This window comes from Colletotrichum graminicola (assembly GCF_000149035.1).
Source record: "Colletotrichum graminicola M1.001 genomic scaffold supercont1.4, whole genome shotgun sequence".
Lineage (NCBI taxonomy): Eukaryota > Fungi > Ascomycota > Sordariomycetes > Glomerellales > Glomerellaceae > Colletotrichum > Colletotrichum graminicola.
The window spans coordinates 347,021-363,518 of NW_007361008.1; the positions used below are offsets into that span (position 1 = coordinate 347,021).

General features: G+C 53.2%; 5 protein-coding genes across 5 annotated transcripts; 3 read left to right on the forward strand and 2 right to left on the reverse strand.

Moving 5' to 3' along the window:
* Positions 1-534: 534 nt before the first annotated feature.
* On the reverse strand, positions 535-2,099 carry GLRG_01401 (uncharacterized protein; the record flags this gene model as incomplete). Its single annotated transcript, XM_008092086.1, has 5 exons — positions 535-957; positions 1,008-1,089; positions 1,179-1,494; positions 1,558-1,909; positions 1,989-2,099. The coding sequence occupies 5 exons, from the start codon at positions 2,097-2,099 to the stop codon at positions 535-537; spliced, it is 1,284 nt and encodes a 427-aa protein (XP_008090277.1).
* Positions 2,100-4,068: 1,969 nt separating this feature from the next.
* Positions 4,069-6,056, reverse strand: GLRG_01402 (uncharacterized protein; the record flags this gene model as incomplete). Its single annotated transcript, XM_008092087.1, has 2 exons — positions 4,069-5,742; positions 5,793-6,056. 2 exons carry the CDS (start codon positions 6,054-6,056, stop codon positions 4,069-4,071), a joined length of 1,938 nt encoding a protein of 645 aa, XP_008090278.1.
* Positions 6,057-7,728: 1,672 nt separating this feature from the next.
* On the forward strand, positions 7,729-11,175 carry GLRG_01403 (calcium-transporting P-type ATPase; the record flags this gene model as incomplete). The annotated part of the gene is made up of 4 exons (XM_008092088.1): positions 7,729-7,893; positions 7,954-9,115; positions 9,172-10,464; positions 10,515-11,175. 4 exons carry the CDS (start codon positions 7,729-7,731, stop codon positions 11,051-11,053), a joined length of 3,159 nt encoding a protein of 1,052 aa, XP_008090279.1. The 3' UTR covers positions 11,054-11,175.
* Positions 11,176-11,457: 282 nt separating this feature from the next.
* On the forward strand, positions 11,458-13,966 carry GLRG_01404 (COG4 transporter; the record flags this gene model as incomplete). The annotated part of the gene is made up of 2 exons (XM_008092089.1): positions 11,458-12,702; positions 12,755-13,966. The coding sequence occupies 2 exons, from the start codon at positions 11,458-11,460 to the stop codon at positions 13,964-13,966; spliced, it is 2,457 nt and encodes an 818-aa protein (XP_008090280.1).
* Positions 13,967-14,963: 997 nt separating this feature from the next.
* On the forward strand, positions 14,964-16,310 carry GLRG_01405 (yrdC domain-containing protein; the record flags this gene model as incomplete). The annotated part of the gene is made up of 1 exon (XM_008092090.1): positions 14,964-16,310. One exon carries the CDS (start codon positions 14,964-14,966, stop codon positions 16,308-16,310), a length of 1,347 nt encoding a protein of 448 aa, XP_008090281.1.
* Positions 16,311-16,498: the final 188 nt, after the last annotated feature.

The window sequence follows — 16,498 nt, forward strand, 5'->3', positions numbered from 1 at the left end:
AGCCATGTGATGTTCTCTGCCTTCCATGTCGAGCGGAGCGCGCAATATTGTAGTAGGGTGTAAGCGCCTTAGCCATCTTGCATCGTGGCCGTAGCCCTCTCAATCAATAAACTTCTGGGTCAAAACCTAGACATAGAAATTGCTGAAATACCCCTAGTACCTTTTGTAACCCCTTTACACATTTGAAAACTCTTAGTCTAATCGCCGTTTTGCGATACATATCATCGTAGGATACAACCTAGCACAATGTCTTTTCCTGTTCTGTTTTCGTTTTCGGAATCTTCAGGCTTATCAACAACGCGAGCGTCGTTGCGCATCTTAAATTATCGCCTTCATCGCTTTTACCCAGTCTCTACTTGCTGTTCACAAGTACGTCGGCCATGCATAGTCCAATCTTTCCGATACAACCGTCCTTGTACAATAGTCTCAAGTGGACTAAAGATACAGCTTCTGTCGAGGAGATAGCACTAACTTGATGCTGGATGAAACAAGAATGCTACCTTATGTTTCTTAAACCCGGCGACCCGCCAGACTTCACGCACAGCTGAGCTCCCATTGCTTGAAAGCCTCGACCGCCTCAGCAACGGAATCTCGCCCGAGAAGCTCCATCTGATAATCTTTGTCGACCCAGCGCCACCCCGTCGGCGACAGTCCTTCTCGCAACGGCATCCCGCGCAGCTCGGCGTCCCGAGCCTCTTGTTCGGGCCCGTCTTCTACATGATTCCATTTCCGATTCGACATGGCACCCTCCACGTTCGCCGTCGTCCGTGACTTCCGCAGCGATTCATACAGCTTCAGGATCTCGGGAACCTTTTGCTTCATGCTGTCTCCAGCCGAAGCCTTCAGGAGGCCCAGAAGTTTACCGAGCACAGCGCCATCCTCTGCAGCCATTGCTGCGCCTTGCGCCTGGTATGGTAGGCTTGGATGGCACGAGTCACCCAGGAGGGCAAAGGAGCCCTGTCTGGTCAACATGTTGTATCTGACGTTGAGTACCCCGGGAAACATACCTTTGTCCACGTCTCCAACTCTGGATGAGTGCAAAGCTTCCACTTTTGAACTTTCGGTATCAGTGATAGGAGCTTGGTTAGTCTGTGGATTTTAGCATGTGCATTTCACACCAGTGCCGTACTTTCCTGTTACGGCGTACGCTGAACTGTCGATCCGGCGGCTGGACCTACATTTCGTCCCACCCAGTATAGCTTTCTCTCATCTCGTCAATGTCCCCCTCGACGCAATTTTCACTAGTTTGCATGTTATCGGGCCTGATCAAGACGAGATTAAACTCTCGTCCCCCCTTGACGGGATAGAGTACGGTATGCCTGCCGGGGCCGAGCCATATCGTGACCTGCTTTCTGGCGCATAGCTCATCCACACGGGGGTCGTTCAGAGCTTTGATATGCTCGGCCGGAAGGGTTGCTCGATACGTCAGGTCTCCGGTCTCCACTGCAGGCGAGGGTGACCCAAGAAGCTGGTCGCGGCAAACTGAGTTGATACCTAGTCGCGTGAATGGAGGGTCTTTGACTACGGGCTTGAGCAACCCAGCCGAACTGTACTTACCATCGGCTCCAATGATGATATCGCTTCGAATATCCTTGCCATCCTTCAGATGTACGATGTTGTTCTCAAAGTCGATACCTTCAACCGACATGCCCAGGCATAGATCAACTCCGAGTTCCTTGCAAGTCTGCCATAACACAGCATGGATATCGGCTCGATGAATTACCATCCAAGGATTTCCATAGTTGTTATGCAAGCCCTTTTCCGAAAGCGTGTGCAGATGCTTGCCACTGGCATACCTACGCAGCTCGATCGCATCGAGGACAGTCGCACGCTCCGACAATCTGTCCAAGTAACCCAACTGTCGCGCAACTCTTGCTCCGTTAGGCGGTACTTGAATCCCTGCGCCCACCTTCACGAGTGTCAGCTGCCATGAGCATCTTGTATAGATAGAGATGAAACGGGTGACGGGCGTGCTTTCCATGACTCACTGGAATAATCCGATCAGCCCGTTCCAACACCACGACTTCAAATCCCGCTTTTCGACAAGCAATGGCGCAAACCAGGCCTCCCAGACCTGCTCCGATAATCAGCACTTTCATCTTTTGGTTCTTATGATCCGACTGGCAAGCCGAAGGGACGAAGAGGGAAACTGTCAGGGCAGTCTGCTGGTTATAGGTTATTCACCGCTCATTGAAGTCCGTCTCCCCGCGCTATGCATATGTGCGGCGTAGCAAAGCTGTGATACCACCTTCCTTTCATCACCTCCTCTCATCTCACATTCATTATCTACGTTTTCTTTGTCATCATTCAAAACATCTTGTCTCACCAGGCTACACACTCATTAGTCACCTGTTAATAACTTATAAGGAACATTCACTTCACAAAAAGTCACCAGCATTGTAATTGGGGACCCCACGCGTCGTCATATGACACATTGACACCTTGATCAGGAGGAGCTAGGGTAATGATAAGGACATTCATATCCAATATACACAAGAAAATAATACCCACTCATGCGGAGTGGAGGCGAAGCCGGAGTAGGAGGAGCAATGGTCTGAATTAGGTACGTATCCGTGCAATGGACATTTTTGGTATCACAGGGGTATTGAACTAGATCGAAGAAATGAAGCTATCGTAGGTTGCCTTGTTGAAAGGTGAGACATGATATCCACTGCCCAATTGGATGCTAGCCATCGCTCGCTCGCTTGTTCTGTTGAGGGCCCTTGTCCAATTAATTGGCATCCAAGATATCTCATATGAAAAGTTGTTCTTTTGACGTTCAACACCACGCCAGTTCAATTAAACATTGAAAACCCAGAATTCATACAGCTCCTTTTTCTTGTCTACGTCGCTGTTCTAGCTATGCGTCTGGATATTGTTGGTTGACATGACTGCCGTTGTGGCTGATGCACAACAACTAGACAAGTGCTATAGAGGACGATGACACAGCTCCATATTACCTAGACTGTTGGACGAATCAGCTCAAGAGTACATACCACACCATATATGGTGAGAAAGGCAACATATGCTACAATGTATCAGAAACCCAAGACGGAATCCCGCACATCTGCTTGAAAACGAGGCGAGGGGCATTGGTGCCAATCACGCATAATTGTTACAGGTAAGTGCGGAGACTTGGACAGCAGGAAGAATATAACTCTTGGCAAAGATAGGGGTAGCAACCCAGGCAGCCAAAGAATAGAGGGTTCTGCTGTCACGCCTCACATGGACGGATGAACAACAAGGAAGCGGTCGTGCTAGAGACACGTCCACTTTGACGCAAACCAACATGGTGTCGGCGCTTGTTAACTTGCCTGTCATAGGGATCTGTGTTGACGCTTTGCTTTCGTTTTTATGTCTTCGGGGATTTCGGGCCTTGCTGTACCGTCACCGATGTACCCACGTGGACTCACTGTACGGATATAATAAATCCAGATTAAGCATGCCATGTATGCATGGCTAGCTGAGTCTACTGTCGTTGATAGGCGAACGTCCCACTCATGACATATGTACCTGCAGCTTTAAGCAAAAAGGCTATGAAGCAGCCCCGTTTTTCCCCATTGATTTCACAAGAGGCCGTAGGTATCCATCCATGCTAAGAGTAATAACATTGCATGGCACATACAATCCATGTTGGTTCAAATCACTCGTGATATTGCCAAGTGTGTGAGTAAGAGGTCTAGCTTCTTCAAGTGATATTGAAAAGCAGCCAACTACTTGGGTACTGAGGTATCCTTACAGGCCTGCCATGGCCTCGATCAAAAGCAGCTATACTACCAGCACCCGAGAGAAGAGCAAACAAGCTAACAAAACAAAAATAAGCCACTCCAACAGCGAGGATGCGGCTTTGGGTCCCAAATCATGCTTTTTCCACCCTCCAGGCCGCAACAGCATCTGGTATCTCTCCAGCTTCCAAGTATACTCCAAACGCCACTTGGCCGAGTGCCATATCCAGGACCGACCCCCGACTTGAGTCCAACAGAGAAAAAGAACGGTTACTTTACATGCCAAGCCTCCAATAGCTATGCATCAATCGGATAGTTTTCGTCAAAACAAGCGAAGGGCATCCTACGCCTCCACGGCAACCGCCGGGGCGCTGACGACTGCCGGCTCGGGTTGGTTGGCTTCCTCTTCCTCTGCAATCTCGCCGCCTGCCTCGCGCTCGGCCCATGCACCCCAGAGACCGCGCTTTGCACGCACTCTGATAGGCGCACCGAGCGTCTCGCCTTGCTCGACTTTGATCGCGTCCTTCGTCGCCAAGACGAGACATTCGAAGAACATCTTGGTGGCATCGGCTTTCGTCGTTCTTCCCTCTGGCAGCAGGTCTTGGAAGACCACAGCGGTCTTCTTGCGCTTCTCAGCGTCGTTCTCAGCGTCAGGCCCGAATATATCTCTCAGTATGTGCACAGCATGCTTGGTGCCCAGTGACACAGGACCACTGTCCTGAGGGTGCACTTCGGGAGCTGTTGTCTCGTCAAAGCCGGGCATGGGGCTTCCCTCGCGAGAGACAGGTCGGGTGTTGTCGTCGTCTCCTCCAAAAGCAATGCCTTCCTCCTCAGCCGGGATTTCGAGAACGGTGCCGTCACCTGCGACGCTTTGGTTGCCGAATCCGGCAGCCTCGACAGCAAAAGCCTCCTCTTCTTCCACAATCAAGCGAGGTGACTTGGACGTGGCGTCATTCTCGCTCTCCACGTCCGCAATGCCGCTATCGCGCTTCCTCTTCAGCTCGCTGGATCGGCTGACGGCCTCAAGCGAGAGCAAGCCTCTCAACTCAGGTGCCCAGCTGGCACCACGACCTTCAAGCATGATGTTGGAGACAAAGCCACCACTCTTTTGCATCTCCATCAGAGCGAGCACGAATGGATCTCTAGGCAAGAACGACTGGGGTCTGAGGATGTTGCCATGGTTGGCCTGTTGGTCCTTGATGTGATTGCTGGAAAGCATCGTTTGCTCGTCTGGCAGAAGAATCCTCCTCTTCTTTGAACGCTGAGGGTGACGGACAACAGTGCGGTCCTGGTCTTCATCCGGTTCGTAGAGGTCTGTGTGCTGAATCCGGGAGTATTCCTCCTCCACCTCCCGCGCGAACTCGGGATCAATCTCCGAAAGTGGCGACTCGGAGATCCGACCGCGCGGCATGTCCAGAGCACCGGGGAATCCCGGAGCAACAGATTGATCACCAGCAGGGAATTGGAATTCATTGTCGTCGCCCATTTGGATGTCTCCCTCTTCATCGGCGATACGGACGTTGTCGTCACCAAAATCGAGAGCCAGACCTAACGAGGGTTCGCGTTCGGGTTGGTCCTTGCCTCGCGGCATGATGTCAAGCTCGCTGAACATATCATCCTCCACAGAACGTGCGAGGGGCGCATCTCTTCCCATTTCGATAGTCGTGTCCATGCGGGTAGGGCGATCATCAACATCCATGCCAAAGTCGAGTTCAAGATCAAGATCCTCCATGGGCGCCAACTCCAGCTCATCGTCGAGAGTGTCTCCTTGAGTGAGGAACTGGCTGTTGTTGAAATCTTCCTGCAAGTTGATGTCACGGTGACTAACGCGACCCTTGCGACCGACCGGCGTGGCTGTGACATCGTCCATTTGCGACAAGAGCCAGGCGGCATCGGGAGGCGGGGGAAGATCAAGGTTGTCGAGTGGAGTGATTTTGTCAGGCAGCAGCAGCGCTTCGCGGTTGTTGACGTATAGGTTGGCAACTGCCATGTCGTGGTTGTCGCTTGAGCGGAAAGCCTATAACTGTTAGTAAAGCGCGTCAAAGACACAAAAGAGGGCAGACACACCATTTTGATCTTCATTGAGGCTTCATTACAGTCCTCCAATAGGTACCGAGCTTTGCGGTTGTAAATTCTGACGACACCGAGCAGCAGCTGACCACTCAGGCGGAGGGCCATCGGGGCTTGACCAGGTGTAATGATAGCCTCTACACTGTCCGGCAGGTTGGACTGCAAAATGTGTGTCTTGGAAAGCTTGCGCTCGATGTTGGCCGACAGCCAAACGCGGGCCAGCGGCCCGCTCTTTTGGAGGAGCGTCTCCGAATAGAACATGGCGGCGGCGAAGCAGAGTAATTTGAGAATCAAAAGTATAGATGCTCAGAGCAAGGAGCAACAGCTAATGCTCGCAAGGTATATAGGCAGCGACGCGCGCCGGGGTTGGAGGGGCGGTTGGCGGAAGCTCTGGTAAACACGAGAACGCGTTATTATGGGGATCGGGTCGCGTTGGGGAAGCAGCGGTCGAAACCTAACACGCGCAAACTGTAAGGCGCGGCGACATAGAGCAAATGATATCGATCGCGAAAGGTCCAAGAGTGAGTTGCAGCGATAGCGGTGGCAGCAATAACGCGATGAGCAGCGATGAGGGAGATGGAGGAGATGAGTAGGAGGGGGGAGTCAGGGTGTGGTCTCTTGACGCCGTGCCAGTGGACGGAAAATGACGGGGCTGGGATTGGGCAAGGATTGGTCCGCGCAGAATTTGGTGGTGGCAGCTGCATCACGTGACGAAGATACTCCACTCTTGGATCATTAACTGCTGACCCGGCGACCATACCGGAACCGGCGGCAACAAGTATTTTACCTTGCTACGGCGCAGTGAAAGGTACGAGGCAAGGACCCCCAAGCTCAAACGCTTCACCTAAGCTTTTCCAGGTACGGATACACGATGAACTAACTGCCTGTTGAAGCAGGCACCATGCAGAACATGCACCTCGAGTTGTTGCTCGGCCAAAATGCTCGGTAGGTATTAATCCGTGTATCTTTACTAGCCAACCGCACCACCAGCGCATCCTCTTTGCATGCATGTTCGCGCCCCCCACTGCTGACTGACTTGAGGAACGCGACAGTTGAGAATTCACATTGTTGCAGACCCATTCGGAACAAGGGAGATAAAATGAAACCAAAGTTCGGTAGCGTCCAACTGTGGAATACCATTGGAGACGCCTCTGTTCTCCAGCTTTATTACCGCTACTCTATTTATCTGGCTCTAGAGCTCTTTGCTTCATTCAACATGAGTCCAGATTAGATCCAAGCCGGTTGTATACTTCAACATGATCTCGACGAGGTTCCACAAAGTCTCGTCCAGTTGTTGCAGTCGCCGAGCATTTGGGTCTGTGTGGCCCAATCTGTGCAGATCTATCCAGTGTATCCGTATCAGCAGCAGCAAGGGTTCGCGACACTTTGGTCGGTTGTTGCATACACAAGACGTATGCCCTTGTGACTTGTCCTGATGTACCGTATGGATACGGCATTAAATTGCTAACCTTGCTTGCCGTGACTTGTTGCTGCATCCTACTGGTCAGGTACTTTGCGGAGCGGCGAGACCGTTCCGAGTCACTCTTCTAGGGCCCCCTGCCACGGACCCGCCTTAGAGGCGCGTTGGTATTTGTACACCTGTAGGCTGGAATCAGATCTGGGCATGCGTTCGTTTGCTATCCCGGCCAAAGGCATACGTTTTCGCAACTTTTCCCACGACATCCGTGGCGTCTTCACTCGCACAACGGTTTCCGCGAAACTATGTCTTCGGGCCAAGCTTTCTGCAATTGATACCTTGGCGACAAATGATCTTTTGTCCATCGAACACGACCTTTTTTTACGAAATTTGACGACATAACGCCTTGGCGCATGTCTCCTTTTCGCCTTGCCCATTGACAAATGATCGACACTGAGAGTTGTGCAACTATTCGAAGGTCGTGACCGAGGTATTACTGCCTCTCCATATGCAGAGATGCAGTGGCCTTGGCACAAGAGAAAAGACTCTGACGATGGCAACGCTTTGCTGCCTTTGACGGCCAAAGGGCTGAGCATTAACGGCACGGCCATGGACCCTGCAGAGACGGAATCATTGCGATCGAGGCCAGGACACTTTCGAACCACTTCGGCCCAGTCAAGAGTAGTTATCCCTTGATTGCACAATATCGCCGCGTTTTGAGCTAATCCGAGGTTTGAATAGAGTACTGCAGACGAGTTCTCTGCCATGACTCCAGCAGAAGCTGCCAGCCGTCTTCAAACCTCTTTGACTCACGGTCTGTCTCCTACCGGAGCCTTGGCCCGACTTAACGAATATGGCCCGAACGAAATCCCTCACGAACCTCCCGAACCACTGTGGCTTCGATTTATTAAACAATTTCAAGAGCCACTCATTGTCCTTCTGCTCGTTTCGGCCGGGGCCTCTATATTTCTGGGTAATACGGATGATGCGGTCAGCATTACGATAGCGGTAACCATCGTCGTCTCGGTTGGCTTTGTGCAAGAATACCGGTCGGAAAAGTCAATAGAGGCACTTAGCCATCTTGTTCCGAATCACGCCCACCTCGTCCGGTCAGCGATGAAGACCCCTGGCAGCGCCCGGACTCCCACATGGCCACCGCAGGGCCCTATGGACGGCACCGAATCGGCGAACTCTACTACTCCAGGCGAGGAAATGCTGGAGGCAACCTCATCCAAGGTCATGGCCTCGCAGCTTGTGCCAGGTGACCTTGTCTACTTCACCACGGGCGATCGCATTCCAGCAGATATTCGGGTCACCAAGGCAGCAGATCTCACCATTGACGAGTCGAATCTCACCGGAGAGAACGAACCAGTCCGGATCACGGCCGAAGCAAAAGCACGAAGTTTTCTGCCTCCCACTTTCGGGGCAGACGCGCTCCAGCCGCCGAGTCCCTCGGCTCCATCCGACAGCCGTGATGATGGCGGGAACAATATTGCATGGATGGGCACCTTGGTGAGGTCTGGCCACGGCCAGGGTGTTGTCTTTGCGACGGGGGGAAACACCAACTTCGGAACGATCGCGACTAGTGTGTCTGGGACAGAAAGCCCGCGATCACCACTTCAACTTTCCATGGACGAACTTGGCTCCCAGCTCAGCAAGTTCTCCTTTGGCGTCATCGGCGTTATTTCCTTGGTCGGCTGGCTCCAGGGGAAGAAGTTGCTTGAGATTTTCACGATATCGATTTCTCTCGCTGTTGCAGCTATCCCGGAAGGCTTGCCGATCATTGTCACTGTCACCTTGGCTCTCGGTGTTCATAGAATGGCCCGTCACAATGCTATTGTACGCAGGATGCCCAAGGTAGAGACTCTGGGCTCGGTGAATGTCGTATGCACCGACAAGACAGGTACGCACGCAAAATCGCGACTTGGGGATAGAACAAGGTTTAATGACATATTCCAGGAACTCTTACCATGAACCACATGACAACCGCCAAGATGTGGTATTTCGGTGCCAATGACGCTATTGACGTTGAATCCGACGACGAGGCAACCGAAAACAAGCCGAACCCTGCCACTTTGCGCATTCTGCGCATTGGTAACATTGCGAACAACGGCCGTCTTGCACAGCAATACACAGAAAATGGTGCAGCTGCTAGGGCTGTACTCTCGTCTACGCAAGGAACAGACTTTGCTTCGACCTACACACGCTGGTGTGGACAACCTACCGATGTCGCAATGCTTGATTTGCTTGACAGGTTTAAAGAGCATGACGTTCGCGAGTCCATTGGCCCACGTCTTAGCGAAACACCCTTCAGCTCCGAGCGCAAATGGATGGGCGTCACTATTGGAACTAACGACAAGGAGTTCGCGTACATGAAAGGTTCCATTGATCGAGTTCTCGAAGCTTGTGACACCTATCTTACTCGCGACGGCCGAGAGTTCGTTCTCGACTCTGCGCGGCGTCAGGAAGCATTGCAAGCTGCAGAGGTCATTGCCTCAAATGGTCTCCGCGTGCTTGCGTTTGCCAGCGGCACTGTTTCGCGATCTAGGAGCAGAAACACACCGGCACCGACTAGTCCCAACCCTCAGTCTGTGTACGAGACTTACAGAGGCCTCACATTCGCTGGCTTGGTCGGAATGAGCGACCCTCCAAGGCCCGGTGTTGGCAAGGCGATCAGGAGATTACTACGCGGGGGAGTCAGAGTTGTCATGATCACAGGTGACGCCGAGACAACTGCTGTGGCCATTGGCCGGCAGCTCGGTATGCCAATTGCGAAGCCGATCGAGCATGCTTCTAGTCAAGCATCAGTGCGACCCGTGCTGAAGGGAGATGACGTTGAGGCCATGTCCGAGCAGGAGCTCGCAAATGCTATCCAACATACTACGATCTTTGCTCGCACGAACCCGGATCACAAACTGAAGATCATTCGAGCTTTTCAGGCCAGGGGTGATATAGTCGCCATGACTGGAGACGGCGTCAATGACGCCCCAGCGCTAAAGAGAGCAGACATTGGCATTTCCATGGGCTTGCATGGAACCGACGTTGCAAAGGAGGCAGCAGACATGATTCTCACAGACGACGACTTCTCAACCATACTTCGGGCAATTGAAGAGGGCAAGGGAATATTCAACAACATTCAGAACTTCCTGACATTTCAGCTCAGCACAAGCGCGGCTGGACTGTCTCTTGTATTGTTTTGCACGATTCTCGGTTTCAAATCACCCCTGAATGCGATGCAGATTCTCTGGATCAGTAGGTTTCCCGCCTAACGTGGTAGCTCAGCATCAACTTACACTCTACAGACATCATCATGGATGGCCCACCTGCCCAGTCGCTCGGCGTCGAGGCTGTCGATGCCGACGTCATGAACCGCCCTCCTCGCAAGCGAAACGACGCGGTGCTCACAAGGAAGCTCCTTTACAGAGTCTTGACATCAGCATCCATAATTATGATGGGCACTATGCTCGTCTATAGACGGGAGATGCTTGCGGATGGCGAGGTCAACCGCCGCGATACGACCATGACCTTCACTTGCTTTGTGCTATTCGACATGTTTAATGCCTTGGCCTGCCGATCCGAATCCAAGTCGGTGTTGCGGGGCGAGGTAGGACTTTTCTCAAATACGCTCTTTAACTGGGCGGTCTCACTCAGTATCGCGGGTCAATTGCTCGTGGTCTACTTCCCGTGGCTACAGGAGGTTTTCCAAACGGAAGCCTTGGGATTGTTCGATCTTGTCGGCCTGTTGGTTCTTTGCAGCACGGTGTTCTGGGCGGATGAGTTTAGAAAGTACTGGAATTACTCAAGACGGCGCATGGCTGGTGGTTACAGTCAGGCAGTGTAGATCAAGAAGCATCTTTCATGTGAGGTACAGGTGGATTGTACCAGTCAACGGCCTTACATAGTAGCGTATATGTAAACTTTGAGGACGGTAGATAATTAACGACCTTTTACTGGGGAAAAAAATCAATTGCGGACCTTGAGCCTTTCGGGGGGGCTTTTTTTTTTCGTCCGACACTCTCTGAACAGGCCAGTTTGCAGGTTAATGTCAGTCAAAAGTTTGTTTCTCCCTTGCATCCATACCTTGGCCTCGCTTATCGGTGAGAAAGGTACACCGAGGCACCTACATACCTTGCGCTTCGGGCCAGCTAACACCTCCACCTCACCAACCACCCCGGTGCGAACAACACTTCCCTACCTCTGCTGGCAGGCCAAGGTAGCTATGCACCTTTCAGCCAGCTCGCGCCAATGTCAACCCTCACGAATGGCGTCTCCCCCCATCGCGCGGACAGCGACAATGCCACCAATGGCGCACATGACGCTGCTGCGGCCCGACCCAGCAGCAGCAGCAACAGCAACATTTATGCAGCTTCGAGCGTTGCCGAGGTTCGCGCTGCCCTCGAAGCTCTCCACGCCCGCGAGTCATTGATAACGAACCGCCTTGATGCACTCCTCGGCTCCCAGGCCGACCTCGCTCGCGAGCTGGGCCGCTTGGACTTGCTGCGCGCGGGGCTTGGCAGCCAGGTTATTGCCGCGCGGTCCATTGGCAACGACATGCTTTCCACGGCGGCAGACACGGCAGGACGGCTGAGCAACAAGGTGAAAGAGCTGGACCTGGAAAAGAGCCGCGTCGAGGATACACTTGAGGTCGTTAAGCAGGTTGCCGAGCTTAAGGCATGCGTGCAGGGCGTCGTAGGCAGCATGGGTGCCCCGCAGGACTGGGAAGCTGCTGCGGCGTACCTGGCACGAGCAGCAGAAGTGCCGGAAGACATCATCAAGGGCAAGTTTGCCTCCTCGATCGTTCCGTCTCCCGAGGTTCCTGACCCACCATGGACGACGCTGGAGACCGCCAAGGAGAGTCTCTGTGGCTTGTTCCTGAGGGAGTTCGAAAAGGCGACAAAGGAAGGGGATGGTGCCAAGGTTACGCGGTTCTTCAAGCTCTTCCCGCTTATTGGCAGAGGAGATGTTGGACTGGATGTCTATGGACGGTACGTCTGCCAGGGTGTGGCTGGCACAGCTAGATCCGTCTTGAAGGAGAGCCCTGGGGCTCAGGCGAGAAAGGAGGGCTTCTTCTACGCCAATGCCCTTACCAGGCTGTTTGATCACATTGCGCGGATTGTGGAAGGCCATGGAGGTCTAGTAGAGCGGCACTACGGCTCTGGCAAGATGGTCCGTGTTATTGAGCGACTGCAACAGGAGGCAGACGTACAGGGAGGCATTATTCTCGACTCTTGGAGCGACGAGCGCGACGTTGATAGGCGGCTGAAGGATGTGAAGAGCTATCCCTTCTCGTTTTTGGTACAGAGCTTCTTGCCCCAGCAGAGAAGCGGGACGCCAAGAGTCAATTCGCCAGCCATGGGCGCCGGAGCAGATCAACGCGATAGCGAGGATGAGGGCGTCAACATGAAGGAGGTAGATGCCCTTCTTAGTGAGATCGCGATCATGCTTGGACGATGGTCTCTTTACTCCCGGTTCCTGGCGGGAAAGACTCAGGTCAGTAACAGGCCGCCTCACCTTGGGATATCTCTACTCACACGCTGCATAGGATCCATCATCGCCCGAAAATGCCCTGCTATCCATGCCGGAAGTCGTCGTAAAGTCCAACCTCAAGCGAAAGGTTTCAGACAAGCTCACATCTCCGTATAATACCATGATGACATTCTTCTTTCGACGATCAGTTGAGAAGGCGTTCCAGCTGGACGAGACTCCAAGCGGTTTGTCTCTGAATATGAACAAGCACATCGACACAAACCAGCCATTCATCATCTCTGCGGTTGACGATGTCATGTACGTCGTCAATGCTGTAATCCAGAAGTCTATATCCACGTCGCAACGGGACGTTATTACGTCTGTTGTTCCCACTATTGGTCGGGTTCTCACCTCTGATTTCATCGGTATGATCCAGCGAAAGATGCGCGATGAGTCATACCCCAAACCTATCGTGCAAGGAGGGTTTCCGCCAGAAGACAAGATCATCCAATTCATTGTTCTGATCAATAGTCTCGACACGGCCAACGAGTATCTCGGCCGAATCATTACGAGCAACGTAGGAAGCACGAACGACCCGCCAAAAGCCAATAGTGAAGACCATGAACCGTCACTTAGGGATACATTCCCCTTCGATAAGGACGTCGCTTTTGTGACCTCTGCCCTCAGCACATTGCACAGCTCTTTTACAGCCAAATCAACTGAGCTACTTAACGAGGGACTTCAAGTGCTCTTCAAACAGGTCGTCCAGCCACGCCTCAGACCAGTGCTCGTCGAAACCTTCCGCGATGTGGATTACTCTCTCTCCGACGAGGAGCTAGCCGAAATCGCCCAGCAGAACGACGAGGATGAGGAAGAGATGCTCGAACAGGTGTCACGGCGTTTCGAGCATGGTTGGGACCAGCTCATGAAACCCATCTCGCGGATTTTGACGACCAACACCTTCACAACCCTACACGACCTGACCGCGCGTTACCTCTCGCGTGTCCTCGAGCGCAGGGTATGGGACGCCCGGGCTAACGCTTACGGTGTCATTCGCATGGAGCGCGACTTCTCCAGCATAGTTAGCACGGTGTCAAAGGGCAACTACGGCGTCAGGGAGTTATTTGCCAGGGTGTCGCAGATCTTGATGGTGGCGAACATGGAAGCAGAGGAGTGGGAAGAGGTTTCGGCCCAGCCCGACGACGAGGAGGATGGTATGATCTGGGTGCTGACCGAGGAAGAGCGACGGCGGGCGAGGCACTTGACATCTAGAGAGCGTAGGGGGTGAACACAAGATGACAATAGGCGAGCTTTGTCCAAGGTATTTGGAGTAAAGAAGACTTGATGAGAAATGACTTGATTACCGAAGCGCGCATACAAGGATGGTGACATTTGCCGGGATAGGTAGACACTGTAATACAGCATAGCAGACTGCTGCAAGCCCTCCTCTGGTCCGAATCTAGTTTTCCTGGCGTTGTTTCAATATTGACCATAGACGCGATTTCCCAAAAATTATTGTAGCCAGTCGCATGTTCGGAGTCTTCGATAGGAAGGTTGAGGGAGGCTTGCGCATATCTCGAGCCTTGTTAAGCAACAGACGGTAACCTTCTTATTTCCAAGCGTTCCGAGTAGTAGTACGGTTCTCGGGTCGAGTGAAACATCAAAGAAGCTGATAAGAGCAATATCACTGTGAAGCTTGAAAGATCCAAACAATGGACTAAGTGTTGGCTTGACGTGCTGTGCAGCCGGCGCCGATTGGCACGTGGCGAGTGCCTTGAAGGTAAAACCAAATCTCCACTAATCACGTCAGTCTCCACTAGAACCTGATCAGCGGGAAGCGACTTAGCGGGTATCTGTCACTACCGATCCTACCTACCTAGGCACCTTAGGGAGGTATCTACTCTAGGTACCTAACTAGCAGCTCCTTCAACTCGGGATTATCGCCGCCAAAGGGCACCACCGCTCACCTCTCACTCACCTTAGCCTTCCAGAGAAATTTTTCCATATGACTCAATGTCCACCCACTTGATCTGCATGAAGACCTTATGATACCCATTACTTCCCTATGACGACGATCTAGATTCTTCTCTTTCCTACTTTCACATCGGACATTACTATCCTGGACCCTCCTTCCATCAACTTTAATTGTCTCGGTATTTGACTCCAAACCGGCGCGGATTCTGCAATCCTTCACATTGGCTCTCACTTATGGTGTAAGTCGTCAGATCGCGACCTTCAGCCGCAATTGTCTACGACTATTATCGACAAATAATCACAACACCAGGATGGAGACCAGAATTGTCAAAGTCGAAGCACAAGGGCTGGGAAGTTTCAGAGACATAGATGGCCCTGAGAGGTTAAGCCACTGGGACATCTCCAGCTCCGCCTCTGGTGCATCGATAGCCGCATTGCGCGACGCTGCGGAATACATGCGCACACAGGACACCCCCGTGGCGTTCCCCACTGAGACGGTGTACGGGCTGGGCGCCGACGCGACGCGGAGCGGCGCCGTCAAGGGCATCTTTTCCGCCAAGGGCCGGCCGTCGGACAACCCGTTGATATCTCACGTCTGCGATCTGGACATGCTGAGGGGCCTTCTGCGGCCTGAAAGGCAAACAATGCACGGCGACGTGGCGGCAGAGACGGACCCGATCCCAGAGATCTACAAGCCTCTCATCGAAAAGTTCTGGCCCGGGCCCCTGACAATCCTGCTGCGGAACCCGGAGCCAAGCAAGCTCGCGCCTGAGGTCACGGCGGGGCTGGAGAGCTTCGGTGTGCGAATGCCGTCCTCGCCGCTGGCGTTGACACTGATCAAGCTTGCCGCCGCCCCGCTGGCCGCCCCCTCCGCCAACGCCTCGACCAAACCGTCTCCAACGACAGCGCAGCACGTTTACCATGATTTGGAAGGCCGCATTGGGCTGATCCTGGATGGCGGGGCGTGCCAGGTCGGCGTAGAGAGTACCGTCGTCGACGGCCTCTGCGATCCGCCCGTGGTACTGAGGCCCGGCGGCGTGAGCATGGAGGAGCTGCGGAGCTGTGCCGGGTGGGAGGGCGTCGTCAAGGCGTACAAGGATGCGAGTGAGACGGGGAGGTCGGCGCCACGAGCGCCTGGGATGAAATACAAGCATTACAGCCCCAAGGCTAAGGTTGTGCTGTACGAATGGAGCTGCAAGGCGGGTGCCGAGGGCGTCGTGACCGAGGATTTGCAAAAGGCACTCATCCAGCAGAGCGGTGATGCCATTGCTACAAACGGCTCAGGGCCGGCGCTGCTAAAGATTGGAATCATCCGGACAAGCAGGTGGAAGTTTGCAGGAGGATTTCACCCCGGCACGCTCCAGGTCTCCAAGGTCCACGTCGACGGGGCTGCAGACGCGAATGCTAGGGACGAGGTGGCGTATGAGGTTAAGGAGGGCGAGCTGCAGGACGCGGAGAAGAAACCCATGGCGAGGGTCCTCGACATAGATCTGGGCGGCGACACAAGGGGCATCGCCCAGGGGCTCTTCTCGGCACTGAGAGATCTGGATAGGAGAGGCGCCAGCGTCATCTTCGTGGATGGCATCGATGACAGGAACGACATAGCAGAGGCGGTCATGAACAGGCTCCGCAAGGCAGCCTCTGAAATCCGTGCTTAAATGAATGGGCATTGTTTTGGGCAAAAAAATAGAACCAGGCATAAATTTGAGCATTCGTCATGACAATCCCTCTCAAGAAGGATGTGCTTTTTCAAAATGATGCATTCCCCTTTAGAAACCACCATGAAACTCCCATTGTGCAACCGCCCTTTCTTTCTCTCTTCGTCTCTCGCCTCAGTTTGCCCCTC